The following is a 20,782-nucleotide window of genomic DNA, read 5'->3' on the forward strand; positions in this document are numbered from 1 at the left end:
ATGATATAGATGGCCAAATAGGTCGCCCGGCTAGGCACGGCCGTGTCTGGCCGAGGTCACTTGGGAGGTCGGGCCGTGCCGTGCCAGTCCACGGGCTGCACACATGGCTTAGGCACGGCCCAATAAGACTCAAGTCGTACCGGGCCACCCGAAGGCACGACAGCCCATCGTGCTTCTCCACAAAATAAATCTATTTTCCTCCCTCAACTCTTTGGGCTGTGACTATATGGCTGGAAAATAAGTCTATTTTGTATTCCCCATATCTTTGAGCCTTGCCTTATATAGTTGATTAAGTCTAATTTGGGTCCCTCTACTATTTTTCTTCGATCATGTCGGACCGTGCCGGCCCACCGTGCCGAGGGAGCAGCCTAGGCATGGCACAACTGTCGGGCCGGGCCGGCACGGGCACGACCCCAGTCAGGCCAGGCCGTGCTTGGGTCGGGCCATATGGCCATCTATTTCAGATCTAACTAATGAGAAGCTGCAGATGATTCACAGCGTGGGGTTTATATATTATTTAGGTATATACTATGGCTCTCTTCGTAAGTCTAGTTCCCAACTCCCTCCGCCTCGTTTTCCGCGCGTATGCCTCCCAAACTGCTAAATTGTGTGTCTTTTATAAAAAGTTTCTGTACAAAAGTTGCTTAAAAAATCATATTGATCCATTTTTTTTAAAAAAAAGCTAATACTCCCTCCGTCCCCAAAAAAACTTAACCAAGGAGGGGATGATCTGACCCCTCCTAGAACAATGAATCTAGACAAAGGGTAGTCCAGATTCATTGTCCTAGGATGGGTCACATCCCCTCCTAGGTTGAGTTTTTTTGGACGGAGGGAGTACTTAATTAATCACGTGCTAATGTGCCGCTCCGTTTTTCTTGCGCAGGAGATGGGTTCCCAACGCATTCCAGCTAACACAGCCTATATAGGTCTATAACTCTACATGGAGCTGGGTGACAATCAGCTTGTGAACTGGAACTGGAGCTTAACATTTTCAAATACTGCTGATTATACATACCCACATGTGTTGAATGTTCGGAATGCTTCTTCTGAATTCCTTTAAAAAACCACATCAATCTGCGTAGGTACATCCAAAGAAGATATTTTGCGTTCAAGTAGACCAAGTGTTTGAGTGTGACAATATTTCTTTCTTTCCCGTGCATGTGCAACGGCATGTACAATATTCTTTTCAAAACTTGCACATTGATCACATGATCTGTTTTATAGTATGTCATATCATTCACAACATTGGGTCATGTAAGCAACTAAGCAAGGGCATTGTGTTTGGTTGTTGCTTGCTAGCTAGCCGCTGGTGAGTGGTGATCAAGAAGATGGCGAACGCCGGTGTCAATGAGACGGTCGCCGTCGCCGTCGCCATTGACGCACCTGGAGTTGGGCATGACCATGGTGCCGCCGGCGAGGTTCGTCGTCCGTCGACGCGCCGGCTGGCTCCGGCGGGAAGCGGCGGGCGGCTGATGGCGGAGCTTCTTGGCGTGTTCAATGGACTGACGGAGCGGATGGGGGAGGACGTGGCGACCTCGTCGTCGTCGCGGCTTCTCTTCCGCGCGCTCAAGCTGGCGCTTCCCGCGCTCCGCGACGGCGGCGGCGATGGCGGCGGCGGCCAGTCCGTCTCCCGTGCGCTCGTCGTCGCCGCCTCCCTCGCCGACCTCCAGATGGACGCGGAGGTCATCTCGGCTGGCATGGTGAGGGGAGCTCTGGATGCCGGAGCACTCGCCATGGCCGACGTCGAGGCGCAGCTCGGTGCCAGCGCCGCCGGTCTGGTGGAAGAGAGCCTCAAGGTGAAGCGCGCGCCGTCGGAGGTCGACGTCGCCGACGAGGAGGCCGCGAGCGCGCTGCGGAAGCGGTGCCTCTCCAGCTACGACATCCGCGCCGTCATCCTGGAGCTCGCTGTCAAGCTCGACGCCATGAAGCACCTCGACGTCCTCCCCAAGCACCAGCAGCGGACCACCTCGCTTGAGGTGCTCAAGGTGTTCGCGCCGCTGGCGCACGCCGTCGGCGCCGGCGAGCTGTCGCTGGAGCTCGAGGACCTCTCCTTCCAGCGCCTGTACCCGCAGGCCTACGTCCACATCGACCAGTGGCTGAGCAGCCAAGAAGACGACTGCAAGCGCGTCATCGCCGCGTCCAAGGAGGAGCTCCTCCGCGCGCTCACCGCCGACGACGAGCTCCGCCGCACCGTCACCGGCGTCGACGTCATGGGCCGGTACAAGAGCCGGTTCAGCACCATGAAGAAGCTGGTGAAGGACGGCCGGCGGCCGGAGGACGTGAACGACATCCTCGGCATGCGCGTCATCCTGGACCCTCGCCCCGGCGCCGGCGGCGACAGGGCATGCCTGCGGACGCACGAGGTGATCAAGGCCATGTGGAAGGACGTGCCGGCGAGGACCAAGGACTACATCACGCGGCCCAAGGGGAACGGGTACCGGAGCTTGCACGTCGCCGTCGACATGAGCGAGCCGGCGCCGGAGGGGAAGAAGAGGCCGCTGATGGAGATCCAGGTGCGCACCAGGGAGATGGACATGGCCGCCGTCGGCGGGCAGGCGTCGCACGCGCTCTACAAGGGCGGCCTCACCGATCCTGAGGAGGCCAAGAGGCTCAAGGCCATCATGCTGGCGGCGGCGGAGGTGGCAGCTCAGCACCTCCGCGACGAGCCAGCCGGCGACGATGGTCAAACAGCCGCCGCCGCCGCCGCCGCCGCCGCTGGCGTCGGCAATGTCGAGCGAGCGTTCCAGCTGCTGGACAAGAACGGCGACGGGAGGATCAGCATGGAGGAGCTAACCGAGATCATGGAGGACCTCGGCGCCGGCGGCCATGACGCCGAGGAGCTCATGCGCCTCCTCGACGCCAACAGCGACGGCTCGCTCAGCTCCGACGAGTTCGCGCTCTTCCAGAAACGGGTACCAAATTACCAATTCATTCTTGCTCATTTCATTTCTCTTCCTAAATTCTCTAATGGCTGATGGCTTGTCTGATACCTTCATATACGCTCTAAACAAGTTTTATGTTTTGGTGGAATTCAGATGGATTTTGATTTTGAATTTAATTTTTTTTTGGATGGATGATAAGGTTGAACTGAAGGCGAAGTTGGAGGACAAGGATGATGAGTACAAGGAGATCCTCGAGCAGAAGCTGCAGAAGGTTGACGACACGGGGCTCATCCACGTCTACCGCAAGAACCTCAGCGACAAGTTGGTCCTCGCTTGATCGATCCAGTCTGATTAAGGGCCTGTTCGATTAAGGGCCTGTTAAAAAAGTGTATTTAGTTTGCTGCTAAATTTTAAATCCTACTAAAAGTTGCCATAAGGGTTTTTTTTTATCAAAGTTATCATGCCCTAAGACGAGCAATCTTAATTTGTCCTCGTGTCTTTTAGAAAAAAGAAAAAGTGAAAGATGTCTTGTCATTTTTCACATTTGCACCGTGAAATGCGCACAAACCCACGTGTGTTGTACTTGTTTTTTGGTAAGTGGTCAGATTGCAATTTGGACGTGAAGTTTAAATGCAAATGTCTTGAAAATCATTGCTGATGTATCGTAAGAAAAGGAAATGAATTCAGCTCCATCCTTTACATTTCAGCTTATCAGCTCAGCTGTAGTTAAAATTTAATTCAAGTCTCCTCCCAAAAAAAATAATTTAAGTTGCTTTTCTTATTGCAGTTTTTTGGAGTTGGTTTTTAAGATATCAATGTTTTCTCACAAATATATTTTACTCCATCTGTGAAAAAAAACTTAATCACATGTCCAGGTTCATATTTAGAATTGAGTTTTTTTTCTCTTTTTTACGGAGGGAGTAGTTGCTAATAAGCTGTTTGGCTACGCAGCAAACTAAATCCTAAAAAAAAATTGAATTCGTGTTCCTAGAAAAAAAAACGTGGTGATTGACAACCGCATGATCGAGCTTACACGGTTAAGATCAGTCCGGTAGACTGCCACGTTTTTTAACGCATAGGCCCTTGCATTTGCTTGAATATATTTATTCAACTCTGTTTATGCTTTATGACATATATCCATATCTTGTAGTATTATTGAACTAATAATTTCCACGACTATTAACATAATTTTCAGTCATGCAGTTTACCAATAATTTTCATTACTAATACATAATCACTACTAAAAAACCCTCATAGAGACCGGCTTATAGGTGCCGGTTTATTTAAAACCGGTACCTATTGATGTTTTCCCCATCTCCCACGAGATACAAAATAAGAACGACACCTTTAAACAACTATAGGTACCGGTTCTAAAGAAAAACTGACACCAATACTATTTGTACCGGTTTTTCAAAAAGAACCGACACCTATAATATATTGTAGGTGCCGGTTATCTTTAGAAACCGGCACCTAAAAACTGAGCCGAGCCGGAAGAGGTTGAGCCGAGCCGGTGGGGCCCACCACACAGAGATATGGCCACCGTTCGGCACGAGTAGATAGGGAAATTTAACTATTTGCCATTTTTACGTTTGCCAATTGTTCAAATACCCCTTTTAGGTTTGCAGTTAACTATATGCCATTGGAGAGAGAAGCTTTTCTAATTTTTTGCCACTTTTCACACTGTACACCGCCACATGGGCTTGCCAGCGTGGAATGGGCACCTGAAATGACTAGTATACCCCTGCATCTGAAACCCTAAATCAGGGGATCCTCTCTCTCCCGATTCTGTTCGACCGCCAGCCACCATCGACGGGCGACGCGCGCCGTCGACCCCTGCCCGCCCCGCGTCAGCCCCGCGCCGTCGACGCCGGCCCGGCACGCGACATCGACGCATGTCCCGCGCCATCGGCCCTTGCTCGCCCAGCGTCGGCCCCGGGCCGTCGACGCGTTGCCCGGCCCGCCGGCTCACCGCCCCACGCCGGTCCCGACGTTCTCCACCCGCAGTCCGCCGTTGACGCATTCGTCAGATCCGCAGCTCCGGCATCATCCCGGCATTTGTTCTTCCCCAACAGCACATCGTGACCTGGTAGGGCATCGTCGCCATCGTCCTCCGGCGGCGATGAAGCCCTCAGTTTGTCCTTCTTGGTAAGTTCATTTTCTCTCTCGCCCTCCCTGCTTGTATTGTGTTGCATGCATGGAGTTAGATGTATTCTAACTCCATTTTTTTTATGAATCTGTTTATGTCAGGATTGATCCTGGCAATGCGCTTAGATTTCTTGTTAGGGTTGCTAAGTATGTTGCGAATCTAGAGTATGGAATGCTACCAATGTCAGAGCAAGACTATGATTGGTGGGTTGATATTAGCAGTGGGTATAATTTGGATAAATTTCATGATGAAATGGCTAGCAAGATAATCTGGGGGCCAAGCCAAGAAATTAGAGTTTGGGGTTTGGACACTGAAATTGGCACTGAATGTAAGTTGACAACCAATGAAGAATTTGGCCAGTGGATGAATTCTATGTTGGATGATAAGCTGGTAGAGTTTGGTGTTGAAGTTATTTATAAAAAGGGATATGAACCTATTGAAGGCATTGCAAATCCAGTTGATTCAGCTATTCAAGGTGTCTCTGGTGTGGTAACTGCAGATCCAATTGATCAGTCAAGTGCTCAAGTTCTCTCTGCTATGATTAGTGCTGAAGTTTCTTCTCCTGGTCATGAAGAAGGGACGGGTGATACCTCTAGCCATCCACAAAATGCAGAAGAGGCTAATGTTGTTGTAGAATTGGAGTAAGTTGGCTATACTTGTTGAACCTGAGCAAGATTGTGATGTTAATTTATTGTTGGATGAGGATCAAGTTTTTGAGGCCATGGGCTTCAAAGCAGCAGATCAGAGAGCAGCAGCAGCTGCAGCAGCTATGGAAGAAACTGCAATTCCTATTATTCCAACCGAGATTTAGCAAGACATGTTAGATGCAGCCATTGTAGTGGACAATGAAGTACCCATTGATGTGTTGGATTGGGACAGGGATGACCCAGATATGTCAGTGGGGACATTTTACCCTTCTATGGATGAGTTCAGAATGGCAGTGAAGCAATATGCCATTGTTCATGAGTTTGAACTAGAGACTGAAAAGTCTGACAAAGAAAGGTTCAGAGGGAAATGCCATGCAATTGGTTGCCCATGGATAATTAGAGCAAAGACCCAACCTAATAAGAGTGTCAGGGTATTATACTAACCATTTAAATTACCTTTGCAATTTGACACCTTGCTTGCTGAATTCAGATTGGAGTAACTTTTGCATAGTTGCTAATATTGTTTGCTTTTGCAGGTCCAAATAAACAAATATGATCACAAGTGTGCTTCAAGAAGCAGATTTCGTGGAAGGATGGCATCTCAAGCTTGGGTTGCTGAGAGGGCAATTCCATTTCTCAACAAGAAGAATGGGATGGGTCCAAAGGAACTTCAGAAGGAGCTGCAGGACACCTACAAGATAACCATACCTTATCATACAGTTTATCATGGTAGGAAGAAGGCAACAGACAAGTTATTTGGTAAGTGGTCTGATTCATTTGATTGGTTGTATAGGTTCAAGGCAGAGGTGGAAATGAGGTCCCCGGGTAGTGTAGTTGAGATAGACACAGTTAAAGTTGGAGATAAGGTTCACTTCAGTAGATTCTTTTGTGCATTTAAAGCATCAATTGATGGTTTCTTAGGGGGCTGTAGACCCTACATTAGCATAGATTCTACTGCCCTTAATGGATATTGGAATGGACACATGCCTGCAGCCAATGCATTAGATGGACACAATTGGATGTTTCCTTTGGCATTTGGTTTTTTTGATTCAGAGACCAAAGAGAACTGGGTTTGGTTTATGGAGCAGCTAGCCAATGCAATTGGTCCAGTTCCAAAATTAGCTATCCACACTGATGCATGTAAAGGGTTGGAAACTGCAGTTCACAAGGTATTTCCATGGGCAGAACAGAGGGAGTGCATGAGGCATTTGATGGAGAACATGAAGAAATTATTTCATGGGTCTATCTATGTGAGGAAGATGTGGCCTGCAGCTAAGACTTACATGCTTGAGAAACATGACAAGTGGATGGATGAAGTGACAACAGCTAGTCCAGAGGTGAAACAATGGCTTAAAGAATATCACAACATACTGTGGGCCAGAAGCAAGTTTGATTGTGCTTTCAAGTGTGATTACATCAACAATAACCTGGCAGAGTCATGGAACAGTTGGATCAAAGACTTGAAGGATTTGCCTGTTGATGCTCTTGCAGATGCCATTAGGGAGAATACTTTGATCTTGTTTGAGAAGAGGAGGAGGATCTCTACAGCTCTCAATGGAGTGATTCTTCCTGTTGTCATCCATCAGTTGAATGAAGCCTCAAAAGGTTTAGGCCATCTGAAGGTTACTAAAGGAAATCCTGACCAAGCAGAAGTTACAGAGACATACAAGGATGAGTAAGTGACTAGGCATGTGGTGTACCTTGATAAGTGGACATGTACATGCAGGGAATGGCAGGTCACTGGGAAGCCCTACCCACATGCATTGGCACTGATCACAACAATTAGGCAGCCAAATATGGAGAAATATGTTGACACAGCTTACTCTGTGCACAGATTTCAGGCAGCATATGAAAGTGTTATCCCTAACATCACAGACAAGAAGCAGTGGCCAAAAGTTGATAAAGGTTTCAAGCTCCTGCCACCCGTTCCCAAGAAGAGAGGAGTGGGTAGGCAGAGAAAGAATAGGATCCCATCTGCTCTTGAAAAGGGCAAAGGAAAGGCCGCAAGGCAAGTTCAATGTCCAGACTGCCAACGGTTTGGACATAGGAAGGGTAGTGTAAGATGTGAACTGACTGGAACTAGGAAGAGGTTAGTTCAGCTATGATTTACTTTCTTTTAGCTATTGTACAATGTATTGCTTAAGCTAACCAATGTTTTGCAGGAAGAAAAACAACAAGACAAAAACAAATGTGGGAAGGAAGAAAGCAAAGGGTGCCATTGATGCCCAAGCTGCTGCAGTTGATGTTCAAGCAAATACACCAAGAACAAGAGCAGTTGCAGCAAAAGAAGCAACTGCAGAATCACAAGTGCATGCAACACAAACAAGCAGTCCTGGACCAATCACTAGGAGGTAAGGCATAATTGTGTTGTTTTTCATTTCATTTCACTTAACTTTGGTTCATGTCTTGCTTACACCCATAAAAAACAACAGGAGGCTGGCATTAGAGGTTGGTCAAAGCTTCGTTGAAGTAGCACTTGTACCCGTGCAGGTGCAAGCGGCAGTACAGCCAACCAAGAAACTCACACCAAGGAAAAAACTAGCTAGCAAGCCAAAAAGGGCATCACCACCAAAGCTTCTGAAATAAAATGTGTCAATCTGCTATCAATCTGCAAGTATTTTGCTATGTATGGCTGAAATGCGTCAATCTACAAGTATTTTGCTATTTATGTCTGAAATCGTCAATCTCGAAGTAATCTGAACTTCTAATGTGCATGGCCTGATGATGTATTTTTGCTTTTGTAATGATGTATGCCATGATGAACCTGTTATATGGCACCCTAAACCTGTTATATATAGACCATTGTATGGTCTGATGGCCCTGATGGACCTGTTATATGTATAGACCAATGTATGGTCTGATGGACCTGTTATGCATGGCCTGCTTTTGTAATGATGTGTGGCCTACAATGAACCTATGAATTGTATGGTTGATGAATTAAGATATTTGGATGGGACGTGATGAATTAAGGCACTTCTGTGATGAATTAAGGCACTTCTGTTATTGTGTGCATGTTCAGTTTGTTGTGTATGCTGACAAATATTAATCCTTGTACATATATGTGTTGTCATGAAGTTGTATATTATGTTATATATTGCCAAAAAAAAATGCTATTGTTCTTGCAGTCCTATATATATGTATGGTTTCAGTCAAATGAATTATACATTTAGCTAGTAGTAATAAGTTATATCATTTTACCTAAATATTATTTCAGATTCGGCTCTATATTGCAGCCAATGGCTATTAAGGGTATACAAGTCATTTCAGGTGCCCATTCCACGCTGGCAAGCCCATGTGGCGGTGTACAGTGCGAAAAGTGGCAAAAAATTAGAAAAGCTTCTCTCTCCAATGGCATATAGTTAACTGCAAACCTAAAAGGGGTATTTGAACAATTGACAAATGTAAAAGTGGCAAATAGTTAAATTTCCCCGAGTAGATAAGGTCGATCGCTCTCCTCTCTCTCTCTCGCTCTCCCCTCTCTCCCTTTCTCTCGCTCTCCAGGCCTCTCTCTCGCTCGGCGATGGCGGCCCGGCGACGACGGCGGCCTGAGGAGCGGCGGGCGACAGGCTGTGGGCCTGAGGAGCGGCGGGCGGCAGGTGGCAGGCGGTGGGCCTGACGAGCGGCAGGCGGCGGGCCTCACTGGAGGCGGCCAGATCTGGCCCTCCTCCTCCGCCTCCCCTCCGGCCCCCTCCTCCTTCGCCTCATCCTCTGCCGCCCTCCCTCCCCCTCCCCCTTCCACCTCCGCGACGGGCGGTGTACCCCTCCCCCTCCGCCTTCCCCCCACCCTCGACAGGCGGCGTCCCCACGGGCGGCGCGTGGAGGGGTGGTGGATCCGGTGCCTCTTTGGCCGGATCTGGCCTCCCATGGCCGCCGCGGCCCATGCCTGGCAACGGCGCGCGGAGAGGCACCCGGTGGCGCGCGGACAGGGATTACATCCAGGAACCGGTGAGAGTGAGTTCATGCATTTCATCTGTGATTGTGAGATGGATTGTTGTTCATCTGTGAGATGTATTTGTGAGATGGATTGTTTTTTTAAGATAATGGAATGAGACAGTGTTTATCTGTGATTGGTGATGGATTGGATTAGGGATTATTGGTGAGATGGATTTGATTTGTGAGAGGGATTGTTGTTCATCTGTGAGATTTGATTTCGGCCTGGCTTGGAGCCGGCTTCCTTTTTTTTTAATCAGGGAGATCACAAAGGTGCCGGTTCAAGGACCGGCACCAATGACCTAGTGTCATTGGTGCCGACTAACTGGTGCCGACTGGGAAACCGGCACCTATTGCCGGTTCCCAACCGGCACCCATAGTGTTTTCTGTACTAGTGAATTTTCAGTTTACTAATATCATGTAGAAAACTAATAATTTTCACGGCTATTAACAGACGTGTATAAAATGCAGGTAACAGTGTTTACCAACAAGTACACTTGTACATCCAGTGGCAGAAGGAAAACTACCACACCAACAAGTGCTTGGGTTGCTTCCAAGGCTATCCATTTTTTTTAGAAAGGATTCAGATATGAGGCCTAAAGAACTGCAAATCAAGTTGCAGGAGGACCACAAATGCACAAATAAATATGATATTGTGTCTTGGGGGAGAAAATTGGCTATGATTGAATTGCATGGCGGATGGGAAGAGAGTTTTCAGTTGTTATATAGGTGGAGGGTTGCAGTCATGGAAAGGTCCCCTAGTAGTGTTATTGAGATTGACACTAAGGAGGTTGATGGCAAGGTATATTTTCATCGTTTTTTTTTTGCATTAAGTCCTTACATTTCTGGGTTTATAACTGGATGTAGAAAATACCGAGTATAGATTCAACTGCACTTAGTGGTAGATGGAATGGACATTTAACATCTGCCACATCATAGATGGTCGTAATTAGATGTATCCCATTGCTTTTGGTTTCATAGATGCTGGAACTACTGAAAATTGGGGAGCTCTTCGCATCGCCTCGCCGTCCCCGTCGCCACGCTGTGCCCCCCGTCCCCGTCGCCGCGCCGTCCTCGTCTTCGCACCTTTCCTCTCCTCCATCTCCTGTCAGCCGCCTCCCCTTTCCTTCCTCATGTCGTGGCGCTCAAGGCGACGCCGCACTCCGGCCGCCATTCCTCCATCCGCTGCTCTACCTGCCACCGGCCTCCCTGAAGAAGAGAAGAGAACGAGAAGAAAAAAAATATGCAGCTGACATGTGGGTCTCACATATTTTTTTTTAATTTTTTTGGCTGACTAGGATGTCACGTCAGCAAAACCACCCCTATATACTAGCATAGAACCTTGAGTGCACGGCTTGTGTGAATTTACGGATACACATTTCTAATTTTGTGGTTAAAGAACCTAAAAAAAATCTACTGTTAAGTTAGGGACCTCCGGTGAACTTATTCCTTCGACGAAATGCTGCCTCCACCTCTCCCCAGGCTGCTCCTCCTCCGCTTCCGCTTCCTACCTAGCACGGAGGTGGGAGATGCTCCTGCCGGGGGCGGTCAGGAGGAGCTACGGCGCTGGCGAAGAGACACGGCGTTGGTTCGGGTGCACGCGCGGCGCGCGCTTCTGTGGGAAAATTCGGTGACGGTGCAGCAGGAGGAGGAAGGCCGCGGATAGCGCGCGTGCTCGCCTCGCCTGCTAGCTACGAGTGCGACCTGCAGACCGGCGGAGCGGGCGTGGCGTCGCACGCGAGGTGCTCGACGAAATGGTAAGACAGGGAGTCAGCGATGTCATGCCACCTCCGGGGCTTGCTGACAAATGCAAACGGACGTTCCGACGTTGGATGATCCATGCCTTGGAAGAAGATTGGCTGATGCCTGATGGGCGAAGTGGTTACGGAGTACTGGCCAAGGTGACACTGTGTTTGCAGGCGGTGTATGATTGCTCTTTTCTTGTGATCCGTGCAGTTGCAGAGTTCAGGCCTTGTTCAGCTGCGATCACTTATTGGTTTTCAGAGGACAGTGTGACCAATTCGGCAAATGATAGATCGTCTTCAATGTGGAAATGGGAGTGGATGGACGATCAGACGATGTGGAGTGGGTGCCATCAGCATTCTGCAGTCTCTTGCAGTGTTCTTATTGCAGGCCTTTGGCATGTCAGTAATCTGGGCCTTGGATGGAAATGATTTCTTTCCTAATGAGTGAGGACCTGATTTTTTCATGTTGATGGCATGGCTGAAGCCAGCAAGCTAGTGGCGCCATGGCAGGCTATACCAATGGAACAAGGTTGCAAGAATTATTTGCAATCCAGGTATTATTATTGATTACACCTTAGTGGATGTGCCTTGCAACTTGCGGCACGATCATGTTTGATCAAAACTCTGTGCTATAATGTTGGAAATCATCACCTAATCACTGGCTCAAGCGATATTCAGCACACGGCCATGGCCCATAATTCAGCTACTCCGATGAATGTAAATGTTGCTGTTTCTCTAGTCTCTATAAAATTTGCAGAAGCCAAGATTGGTAGGAAAAATCATTGTGTACTGCTGAAGAGGAAAAGCTCAAGCAAAATTCTGTTCTTATCAGTCATGCCCCCCAAGCCCAGATGCAGCAAAGAAGAACAAACTTCATGTAGTCCTCAAGTCATACAATCCTTCATGCAGTTAGTGTGCTGATGCTGTGATGATCAATGCTAAATAGATAAAATTCACATCTCCACTGTTTTTAAGGTATGATTTTTCACCTCTGATTCTGCATGTGTTTTAATTGGATTCATCCAGTTATGCTTGATGTTTCTTTCATATTTCAACTGTTTTAAATCTTTATATACCACAGTAAATGTCAGAGGTAAGGCAGAAGAGGGGAAGAAGAACAGAAAGTTGTGAATAACATACTAACATGTAGAGCAGAATTTTCTTGTTGGGTACTGCACAAAAGAACCATATAAACCTTGTCCATTAGTAGGGCTTGTGGAGAAAGTAACGATATGGGGCAAGGAACAGAAAATAAAAGGAAAAGGTCCCTTTCAATCACAAGAGGAGTAATAAATTTCCAAGACCATGGATCAAATGTTTGTTTATTTAATTCCTGAACAACAAAACAAGATAACCTTAAGCAGGCATCGTCGGCATTGACATCACTTTGTTTTACCTTTGAGAGTGACAATAACTAACGAAAAGCTAAGGTTATTCGATCCAGAATCTTTTGATAGGAACTGAAGAACTACTTTGTGCTTGCTGTCAAAAAAATAAACTACGTTGCGCTATAGTTGACTTAAATTTTGTTATCCATGTTCATTGATTGTTCCGTTGCAATTGGACTACTGGTTTAAAAAGATAACCTGAGGCTACCAAACCACTTATGCTATCATTACACATTACTGATGAGAAGCAAACAAAGGGTTAGTCATATGAACTCGAAGATGCTTGTTTGACCATCTGTCGCAGTTTTAACTGTTATTGCATTTTCTTAACATGTAAGCATAAGGACTTTCTAATAAATGAAGACTGACGTGGCAGTGGCTAACAATTAACATAATAAAGGAAATCAATGCGAAATTCATCGATTATTCCATTGTTATTAAGCTGTATTTCCATGTAAGAATTAAGATGTGGAAAACATTTTTACAATTTTACATAGTAGTTCAATTAGCTTTCATAAAGGTTGACCTCCAAAAGGAGACACCTTATTGCACCTAAATAAATAACTTGTAAAGATTAAAATCAACTGGAGTATAGGAAGGATTATATTTATATGAAAAGTAAAAAAAAAGGCATTTTGTTGTCAAAGACATAGAGTCCGTTTGTGCTAGTGGTACAACTCCAAACCCCCAAGTTAGCAAAATGATTTTTAAATACTGAAATATCTTGAGACGTACAGTACTCTGATAGGTCGATTATTGGATCAATACTTAATAACTACTCCCTCCGTCTCATAATATAAGGGATTTTGACTTTTCACTTGCACTGATTAACCACTCGTCTTATTAAAAAATTTTGTGTAAATAAAAAAACGAAAAGTTGTACTTAAAGTACTTTGGATAATAAAGTAAATCACAAATAAAATAAATAATAATTTTAAAATTTTTTGAATAAGACGAATGGTCAAATAGTGAAAAAAAAGTCAAAATCTCTTATATTACGGGACGGATGGTGTAGTAGTTGGATTGGATCACACATGAAGGTCTAGTTGCAGTGTCGAGTATTAGTATTAGTATTAGTAGCCCTAGTCAACTGGATTAAACAAAGTAAGGGTTGGTGAGACACTGAAACTCGTCCCATCCATCTATTGGGCGACCTTAGTCTAACAGAGACTTTTAATGTACGATGATTATATAAACATACACTTGTTCCTAATGCCATGTTTATCGCCATAAGCTGCGGGACAGACTTGGGTAACAAGTATATGCTTTGCATGGGATGATGGGAACCCTTCTTTTTCCAAGACCCTTAATATTTCACTGACAAAGGCATGTAGCAAAGATTTTGAGAAACAATTTGTAGCTCTTTTTTTTATGAATAAATGCTGATCAATAACCATTTTTTTTCTTTGCTAATCATATGTGCAGTGTTCACAATATGAACAGGCCTGAATACCAAGAACATTTGGCACCAATGCATGCTGGACCATGCAGCTTTATTTTTCAGACTAAACAGACACAAGATGGTGACAGTATAGCACCACCATATACATGATCAGGTAACACAGAAAATGAGAACAAGATCTGATGCCTCTCAATCATTGTAAGGTAGCAAGCAATTGAAGCATCTTATCAGCTCATCACACTAAACATCACACTCTGCTGTCTGTGCATGCATGCAAGCATGCAAAGGTTTGGTAAAACGAGTTGTAGCTCTTTTATTATGAGTAAATGCTGATCAATAGCCATTTTTATTTGCCAATCTTATGTGCAAGGTTAACAATATGAACAGGCCCCAAGAACAACATCTGACACCAATGCATGCTGGATGCAACTTTATTTTTCAGACTCACAAGCACAAGATGGTGACAGTATCAACCACCAACACCTACATCAGGTAAACAAGATCTGATGTCTCAATCACTGTAACTGCAACAAACAATTGAAGCATCTAATCATCTCATCACACTAAACTTCACACACATCTCAATCACTGTCTGTGCATGCATACCTACTAACAAGCAGTGGTAATCAGTTAATTAATTAGCTTGCAGCCACTTCATCTGAAGAAGAAGAGGAAGAGGAAGTAAGGTGGTGATCATCAGCTGCAGTAGCAGTGACATTGACAGGGTTGATGACCCTGCAGTTGAGCCTGATCTCGCCCTGCGTCCCGGACAGCACGTCGATCTGCCCCATCTTGATCATGGCCCTGGCGAACTTGAGCCGGAACGTCGCCTCGCTGCGCACGAAGGAGTTCACCGTGGCCTTGAGCGTCGCATCTGTCAGAAGCGCCGCATCTGACTGGAAGAGTCCGAGGTTGTTTGTCAGCCCGACGTAGTACCTGTTGTCGAACTTGGTCGGCGTCAGGATGTCCATGAAGGTCGTCGTCGTCGGGAACGTCTGGTTGCTGTTCGGCGGACAGATGCCCTTCAGCAAGAACGCGTACGCCTTGCTCAACGACGGATCAATCTGCAGTCACGTATAATACGAGATAATCACACAGGTTAGACGAACTGATGATGAACTGCAAATTAATGTTTTTCAGTTTTTTCAATTCTATGGGGAAGTGATTTCATCCATCGAGGGGATATCCCGTCCTTTCATGCATGCCACGTAAATAGTTATAAAAGAATATGAAAAATATTGGCAACATAGATTAATATGAAATATATCACTCCACAAACATGCAACTTTAAATTCAACTTTTACAAGTTATAACAAAAATAACAAATATAATTGTGAATGTGCGATAACTATTTTTATTTTACTTTTTTATTTTCGTTGCAACTTATAGAAGTTGAATTTGGTCTTGTATGTTTATGGAGTGATATATTTTGTATTAATCTGTGTTGCCAATTTTTTTAAAAAAATTTTATAACTATTTAAATGACATGCAAACAACGAGGGGATGCCACTTCGAGGGATGAAAATCTCTACATCCAATTCTTTTGATGAGTTGTTGGTTAAAGAAGATTTTACTCCATCGGTTGTGTTGGGGAAGTTGTAGATGCGATTGGTGAAGGAGTCGCAGTGGGAGACGCCGATGGTGTGGGCGCCGGAGAGGACGACCATGTCCTCGGCGGTGAGGTTCTTGGCGGTGAAGTTGGCGACGAGGTCGGCGGCGGTGGACGTCGGCGGCGGCAGGAAGTTGAGCGCGTCGTCCTCGAGGGAGGTCCGGCCGTCGCGCCGCCCCGCGGGCACCTGGTAGCCGAGGCCGCCGGACAGCACGACGCCGTCCCGCGCCATGAAGGCGACGACGTCGGCGCAGGAGACGACGCCCGGGCACGCCGCCTCGACGGCTGACTTGGCGCGGTCGATCACGTCGAAGAACCGGAGGCTCGGGTTGTTTGGCGCGGCGTCCTTCTCCGCCCTCGTCGTCGACCCCGACACGGTGTCGATCAGCACCGAGCCGTCGCAGCCCTGCACGCATCATCACCGCGCCATTGACGACGACGACGATGAGTTGGTACTTGGCACATCATGAAGCAAAAGAAGAAGAGTGGAGGGTTCTGACACAGTTTGCCTTCTTTTAAACCGGGATTAAAAATAATCTTTAGTCTGAAAAAGTGCCGTAAGGTCTTTTAACCAGGACCGGTTCCTATTTAAACCAGGATTACTGTGGATTTTGGATAACTGATCAAAAATGATTTCTCCACTTATGGTGCTTTTACACTTACCCTGACGAAGCAGTCGTGGAAGTGCATGCGGATCATGGCCGGCGCGACGCCGGAGTCGTTGCGGAAGGCGGCGGCGACGACCTGCTGTATGAGCGTCTCCGCCGTCGGGCACGTCGTGTCGTAGAAGCCGACGTCGAGGCAGGCGCCCACGGCCGCGGCCGAGACCGAGATGAGCGCGGCCACCACGGCGAGCTTCATGGCCGGAGAGCTCATTCTAACCAAGCTCTCAAAGTAAGCTACCGTCGACGTATATAGACACCTTTTCTTTGGCATTCTCGGGGTTTTTTATAGCAGCACAAGTCGATCTTCAGCTTCCTTGTCTGCAGGAAATGGAAGGGCAATTTCGTCAGAGTAATTAAGCGACCGTTTTGTCGTTTGCATTGGCCGGCCGAATTCACAGCAGTTGCGTGGATGCCCCATGCTTCGATCTGCGTGTTCTTTGGATCAAGCACTAATAATTAAGACGTGAACACACTGGATATTCTGCTAATGAAAGAATGGATAATGGGTTGTTTAGATTGATATCATTTCAAATCATACCATATTTTGATAAAGTTGCTAAATATGTGTATGTATTTGGCTTTTTTACCAAACTCTAGCAAATACATTAAAAAAATATTGCCAAAACTTGACAATGTTACCAAAATTTTGACATCAGTTTATTTTTGTTATAATCTAAACAGACCCTAAGTTTTTTTTAGTGATTATACGAAAGACACGCACCACATATGTATTGAGTGTGTTCTCTATGATATGCTTATTGTTCTTTTTTTAAGAGGAAGCTATAGATATGCTTGTTGTTCTTGCTACCACGGCTTGATCTGAACCATCAACTTGTTTAATCTCTGGGTAGGACAAAATAAACAGTGCTTGTCATGGGTTGTTATGTACTAGTACTGATTATTGACTATGCATGCAGTACACATATGTAATGGATTGATTTATTATCTGTGCAAGTTGTGCAGGTCTCTTTCTTGCTTGCTTAATTGACTTCCTACCTGAGTTTATGGTCATGGTTCGAAATATTTGTTCAATCTAATTATTTGCTAGGGTCGGGGCCTAACTAGAGACTATGATATGTAGGTTTATGAATCATTCGTAGTTAGCATGTAACCTTCTTCGAGCTGGTGAGTCATTCCTTGCCGTCACCTTGGTTAAGCTATACTCCCTCCGTCACCCCCCTCCCCCATCCCCCATCCCTAAAAAAATAAGTAACCTGGGTGAGAATTTAACCTTATCTAGGTTACTTTTTTTTTTGACGGAGAGAGCATATTGGTTTGGTTTGTTTGCTTCAATCAACCTATAGATTTTGAAACAAAGTCCTTAAGTTGTACCTTCCATGAACTGACATTTTCAGATAGAAAACAGGTAACGTGCCTGATACCTGCAAACTCATAAACAAACTTATGTTCCACATTTTATTTTATCCATTCTTTAATTAATATAAAATATATATATGAAGACTAGGAGGCTGGTCTTGCTCCTAAAATAAATCATGCACAGGAACAATGGAAAATGATACTCTGATCAGTCAGATGCTCAATAATAGTAATTAACAAGAAGCCCAGCTTTTCGGTAGCTGGCTTAATGGTTTGCATCCTAAGCTAAGATATCACTTTCTGGGGTGTATTGGGGCGCGTTGGGCGTTATGGTTATGCCGAAATGATGCGGTATTTCATGGTACCAAAATTAATTCTTTTATGCAGGTAATATTCAGAGGAACACACTGGGCACGGCAATGGGCCTTGTTGCTTAATGAAAAAGATGGAATCATGGTGAAGAAAGGATGCATGTTGCTAGAAGACAATGTGATGAATTTCTTTTCCAAGCAGGGTTGGAATTTTAGAGGAAGATTACAAGCGTAGACTTTGGTTTCCTCTCTTGCTTTGTGTGTTTGAAACTTGTTTATTTGGATGTAATCCTTAGGTTGGTTGTGCCATCATTTTGTTAAAACTACGGGGGTCTATGTACCTATTTATACTTTGTTTGGCCGTGTGCATTCATCTTATGATGCAGAGGCGGGCGCTGCCCATTATCTAAAAAAACAAGAAGCCCAGCTGGTCCACTTGTATAGTTGTATGTAGTTACATTTCAGAAGTAGATGAATTAGTTATAGATTAAATATGGGGAAATTCAGTCAGTTCAACCATTCTTCCTAGTTGTCACCGTCTTCTAAATTTTTTTTTCCGAGGTTTCTTCAACATGAACATATTAACGGATAGAAGTACGGGAAGGAAAACAGAACCCGCAAGGGCCGTGATGCTGTCCTACTTTTCTTCAGAAGAATATTGAGCTAAGTTAGCAAGGATATGTTAACTATCTGTTGGATTGCTGCTTAAACAAAAAAAAAAACTTATGTAGAAATGACTTGAAAGAGTAGAAAACTAAACGCAGAGCAATGACTGAAACAAAGCCAAAGCATAGTATTTAGGATATAGAACACATGAAAACTTTATGTAATGCAGCTGAATACCACATATTCTGATTTCTTAACTCCATGATTTTTTTCCCGATAATAACAAATAGTATGTTAGTTTAAGACTGTAACCGGACTACTAGGCCCCATGACCGGAATATGGGGATATTATTAGTTTCATGAATAATTGGTTTGCTTTCTGTCGAAGTTATGAGTTCCAGATGTGACCTAATTAAGCATGATGCTGATGGTGATAAATGCAGTAAGTTGCCATGAAACTCCAGCCGTAACACCTAATAATAATTTCCTTTCAGCAATGATTTAGTCAACCTAACTACGGGGAGGCGTGCCGTATGCACCGTACACATGCATATGCATGCATCGCCTGGTTGTTAATTTGTGCAAAAGATTAATCAGCCTAATCATAAAGTGATGTGGAAATGAAACTGGATAAGATCGATTAATTGGCTGTTGGGAAATACGAGTGTCAACATTAGGAATTAACATTGATTCAATTTAGTTAGTTGATGATATGCCGTTTGGCTGTCCTATCACATATGCACCCATTTTTTTAGGACGTCAACGTTAACAATGTTTTTTCTTCATTTGAAATTAGGGTCAAATGGTTAGCCGGGTGAATATTTACAAGCTTAAGGTATCTAGAGGCAGCATTTCGTTTCACATATCCCTACTATTATAAAAATTAAAAATATTTTTGCCTATACTTTGATACGTAATCCGTGTATAAATTGGTTTTTAAGTTCATTTGCTTTTGAAAATACAGAAGGAGTCGTATAAGAAAACTGACATGCTAACTTTAGACAAACGGACTCCTAACTGCAGCTCATAATTTTTTAAAAATATATATATCCAAGTAAATTCTCACAATAAATTTCATCTTAATTAAACCATATAAAAATAATAAAATTAAAATAGTTTTCACCCATGGTAATGCACGGGCTTTTTTTCTAGTGATGAATAAAATAGATGCTGTTAATGTTTCTCTTCATCTCTGCAACCCTATTCCGTAGGTCATTGTAACAAGTAATGCAACTTTCACAAATTTATTTCAGTACAAGGCACCATGCAAACTAGGAGTACTCTCTCTCTCTCTCTCTCTCTCTCTCTCTCTCTCTCTCTCTCTCTCTCCCCTTTATTATTCATGATCTCTATTCGAATTTGGATCAATATGGTAATGAGCAGCAAGAGAAACGCTGGTAGTACATAGTACTCCTTTATTCCGATTAAAGACGTTAACAAGGGCACTACTCTCTTAAATTTAACATCACAGCTACTCAACTTCTTTAATTTTTGCCATATAAAACAATGACGAGAAAAGCACGTCAAAGACCGCATAGCGCAGTGGATTAGCGCGTCTGACTTCGGATCAGAAGGTCGTGGGTTCGACTCCCACTGTGGTCGAATGATTTTTAACATTTTAGTTTTAATTCCTTTTCTTCTTGCGAATTATAGCTGTTAAACTTGCAGAATTTTTAATTCCTTTTCTTTTTAGGAATTTAGCTCAGAATGAGGCGTAGATACCTTTTTCTTAGTACGAACTATAGCTGTCTTTTCCATTTTAGATTTAATTCTTTTTCTGTTTACAAATTACGTCTGTTAAACTGGCAGAATGAGACGTAGATAGAGCCCCTATTATCTTTTCTTTTTTTGTTTGTACGAATTATATTCTGTTAAAATTGGTAGAATGAGACGGGGAGAGAGAGAGAGAGAGAGAGAGAGAGACTCTTTATCCTTTGTTTATTTTTCTTTTTAGGAAAATAGAGGTCACAGTACAATAATAAAGCATGAAACTCATATCACCCATTTGCTCCCGGGGTACTAATTGAGTGTGATTCTTTTTTCAGTTTTTCAATCGATTACACACCGTTAGTCAGAATCTCAACCTTGAAATATTCTACTACTACAAATCATAAGGCATCTTAAGCCCATTCAA

General features: G+C 44.6%; 3 protein-coding genes, 1 long non-coding RNA gene and 1 other non-coding gene across 5 annotated transcripts; 4 read left to right on the forward strand and 1 right to left on the reverse strand.

Moving 5' to 3' along the window:
- Positions 1 to 1,194: 1,194 nt before the first annotated feature.
- LOC127773078 (GTP diphosphokinase CRSH3, chloroplastic) lies at positions 1,195 to 3,570 on the forward strand. The gene is made up of 2 exons (XM_052299090.1): positions 1,195 to 2,912; positions 3,082 to 3,570. The coding sequence occupies exons 1-2, from the start codon at positions 1,329 to 1,331 to the stop codon at positions 3,217 to 3,219; spliced, it is 1,722 nt and encodes a 573-aa protein (XP_052155050.1). The 5' UTR covers positions 1,195 to 1,328; the 3' UTR covers positions 3,220 to 3,570.
- A 1,431-nt stretch (positions 3,571 to 5,001) lies between these two features.
- Positions 5,002 to 8,261, forward strand: LOC127773379 (uncharacterized). The gene is made up of 7 exons (XM_052299443.1): positions 5,002 to 5,027; positions 5,130 to 5,669; positions 5,908 to 6,106; positions 6,212 to 7,350; positions 7,510 to 7,764; positions 7,838 to 8,026; positions 8,108 to 8,261. The coding sequence occupies exons 1-7, from the start codon at positions 5,002 to 5,004 to the stop codon at positions 8,259 to 8,261; spliced, it is 2,502 nt and encodes an 833-aa protein (XP_052155403.1).
- Positions 8,262 to 9,140: 879 nt separating this feature from the next.
- LOC127774975 (uncharacterized) lies at positions 9,141 to 14,612 on the forward strand. The gene is made up of 5 exons (XR_008017854.1): positions 9,141 to 9,620; positions 10,077 to 10,407; positions 10,587 to 12,325; positions 14,164 to 14,432; positions 14,528 to 14,612. It is a non-coding gene; the product is annotated as an uncharacterized LOC127774975 (long non-coding RNA).
- Positions 14,545 to 16,700, reverse strand: LOC127774974 (peroxidase 5-like). The gene is made up of 3 exons (XM_052301270.1): positions 16,413 to 16,700; positions 15,715 to 16,155; positions 14,545 to 15,204 (listed from the first exon to the last, which is right to left on the reverse strand). The coding sequence occupies exons 1-3, from the start codon at positions 16,683 to 16,685 to the stop codon at positions 14,779 to 14,781; spliced, it is 1,140 nt and encodes a 379-aa protein (XP_052157230.1). The 5' UTR covers positions 16,686 to 16,700; the 3' UTR covers positions 14,545 to 14,778.
- Positions 16,701 to 20,176: 3,476 nt separating this feature from the next.
- Positions 20,177 to 20,250, forward strand: TRNAR-UCG (transfer RNA arginine (anticodon UCG)). The gene has a single exon. It is a non-coding gene; the product is annotated as a tRNA-Arg (tRNA).
- The last annotated feature ends 532 nt before the right edge of the window (positions 20,251 to 20,782 follow it).

This window comes from Oryza glaberrima, chromosome 5, assembly GCF_000147395.1.
Source record: "Oryza glaberrima chromosome 5, OglaRS2, whole genome shotgun sequence".
NCBI lineage: Eukaryota > Viridiplantae > Streptophyta > Magnoliopsida > Poales > Poaceae > Oryza > Oryza glaberrima.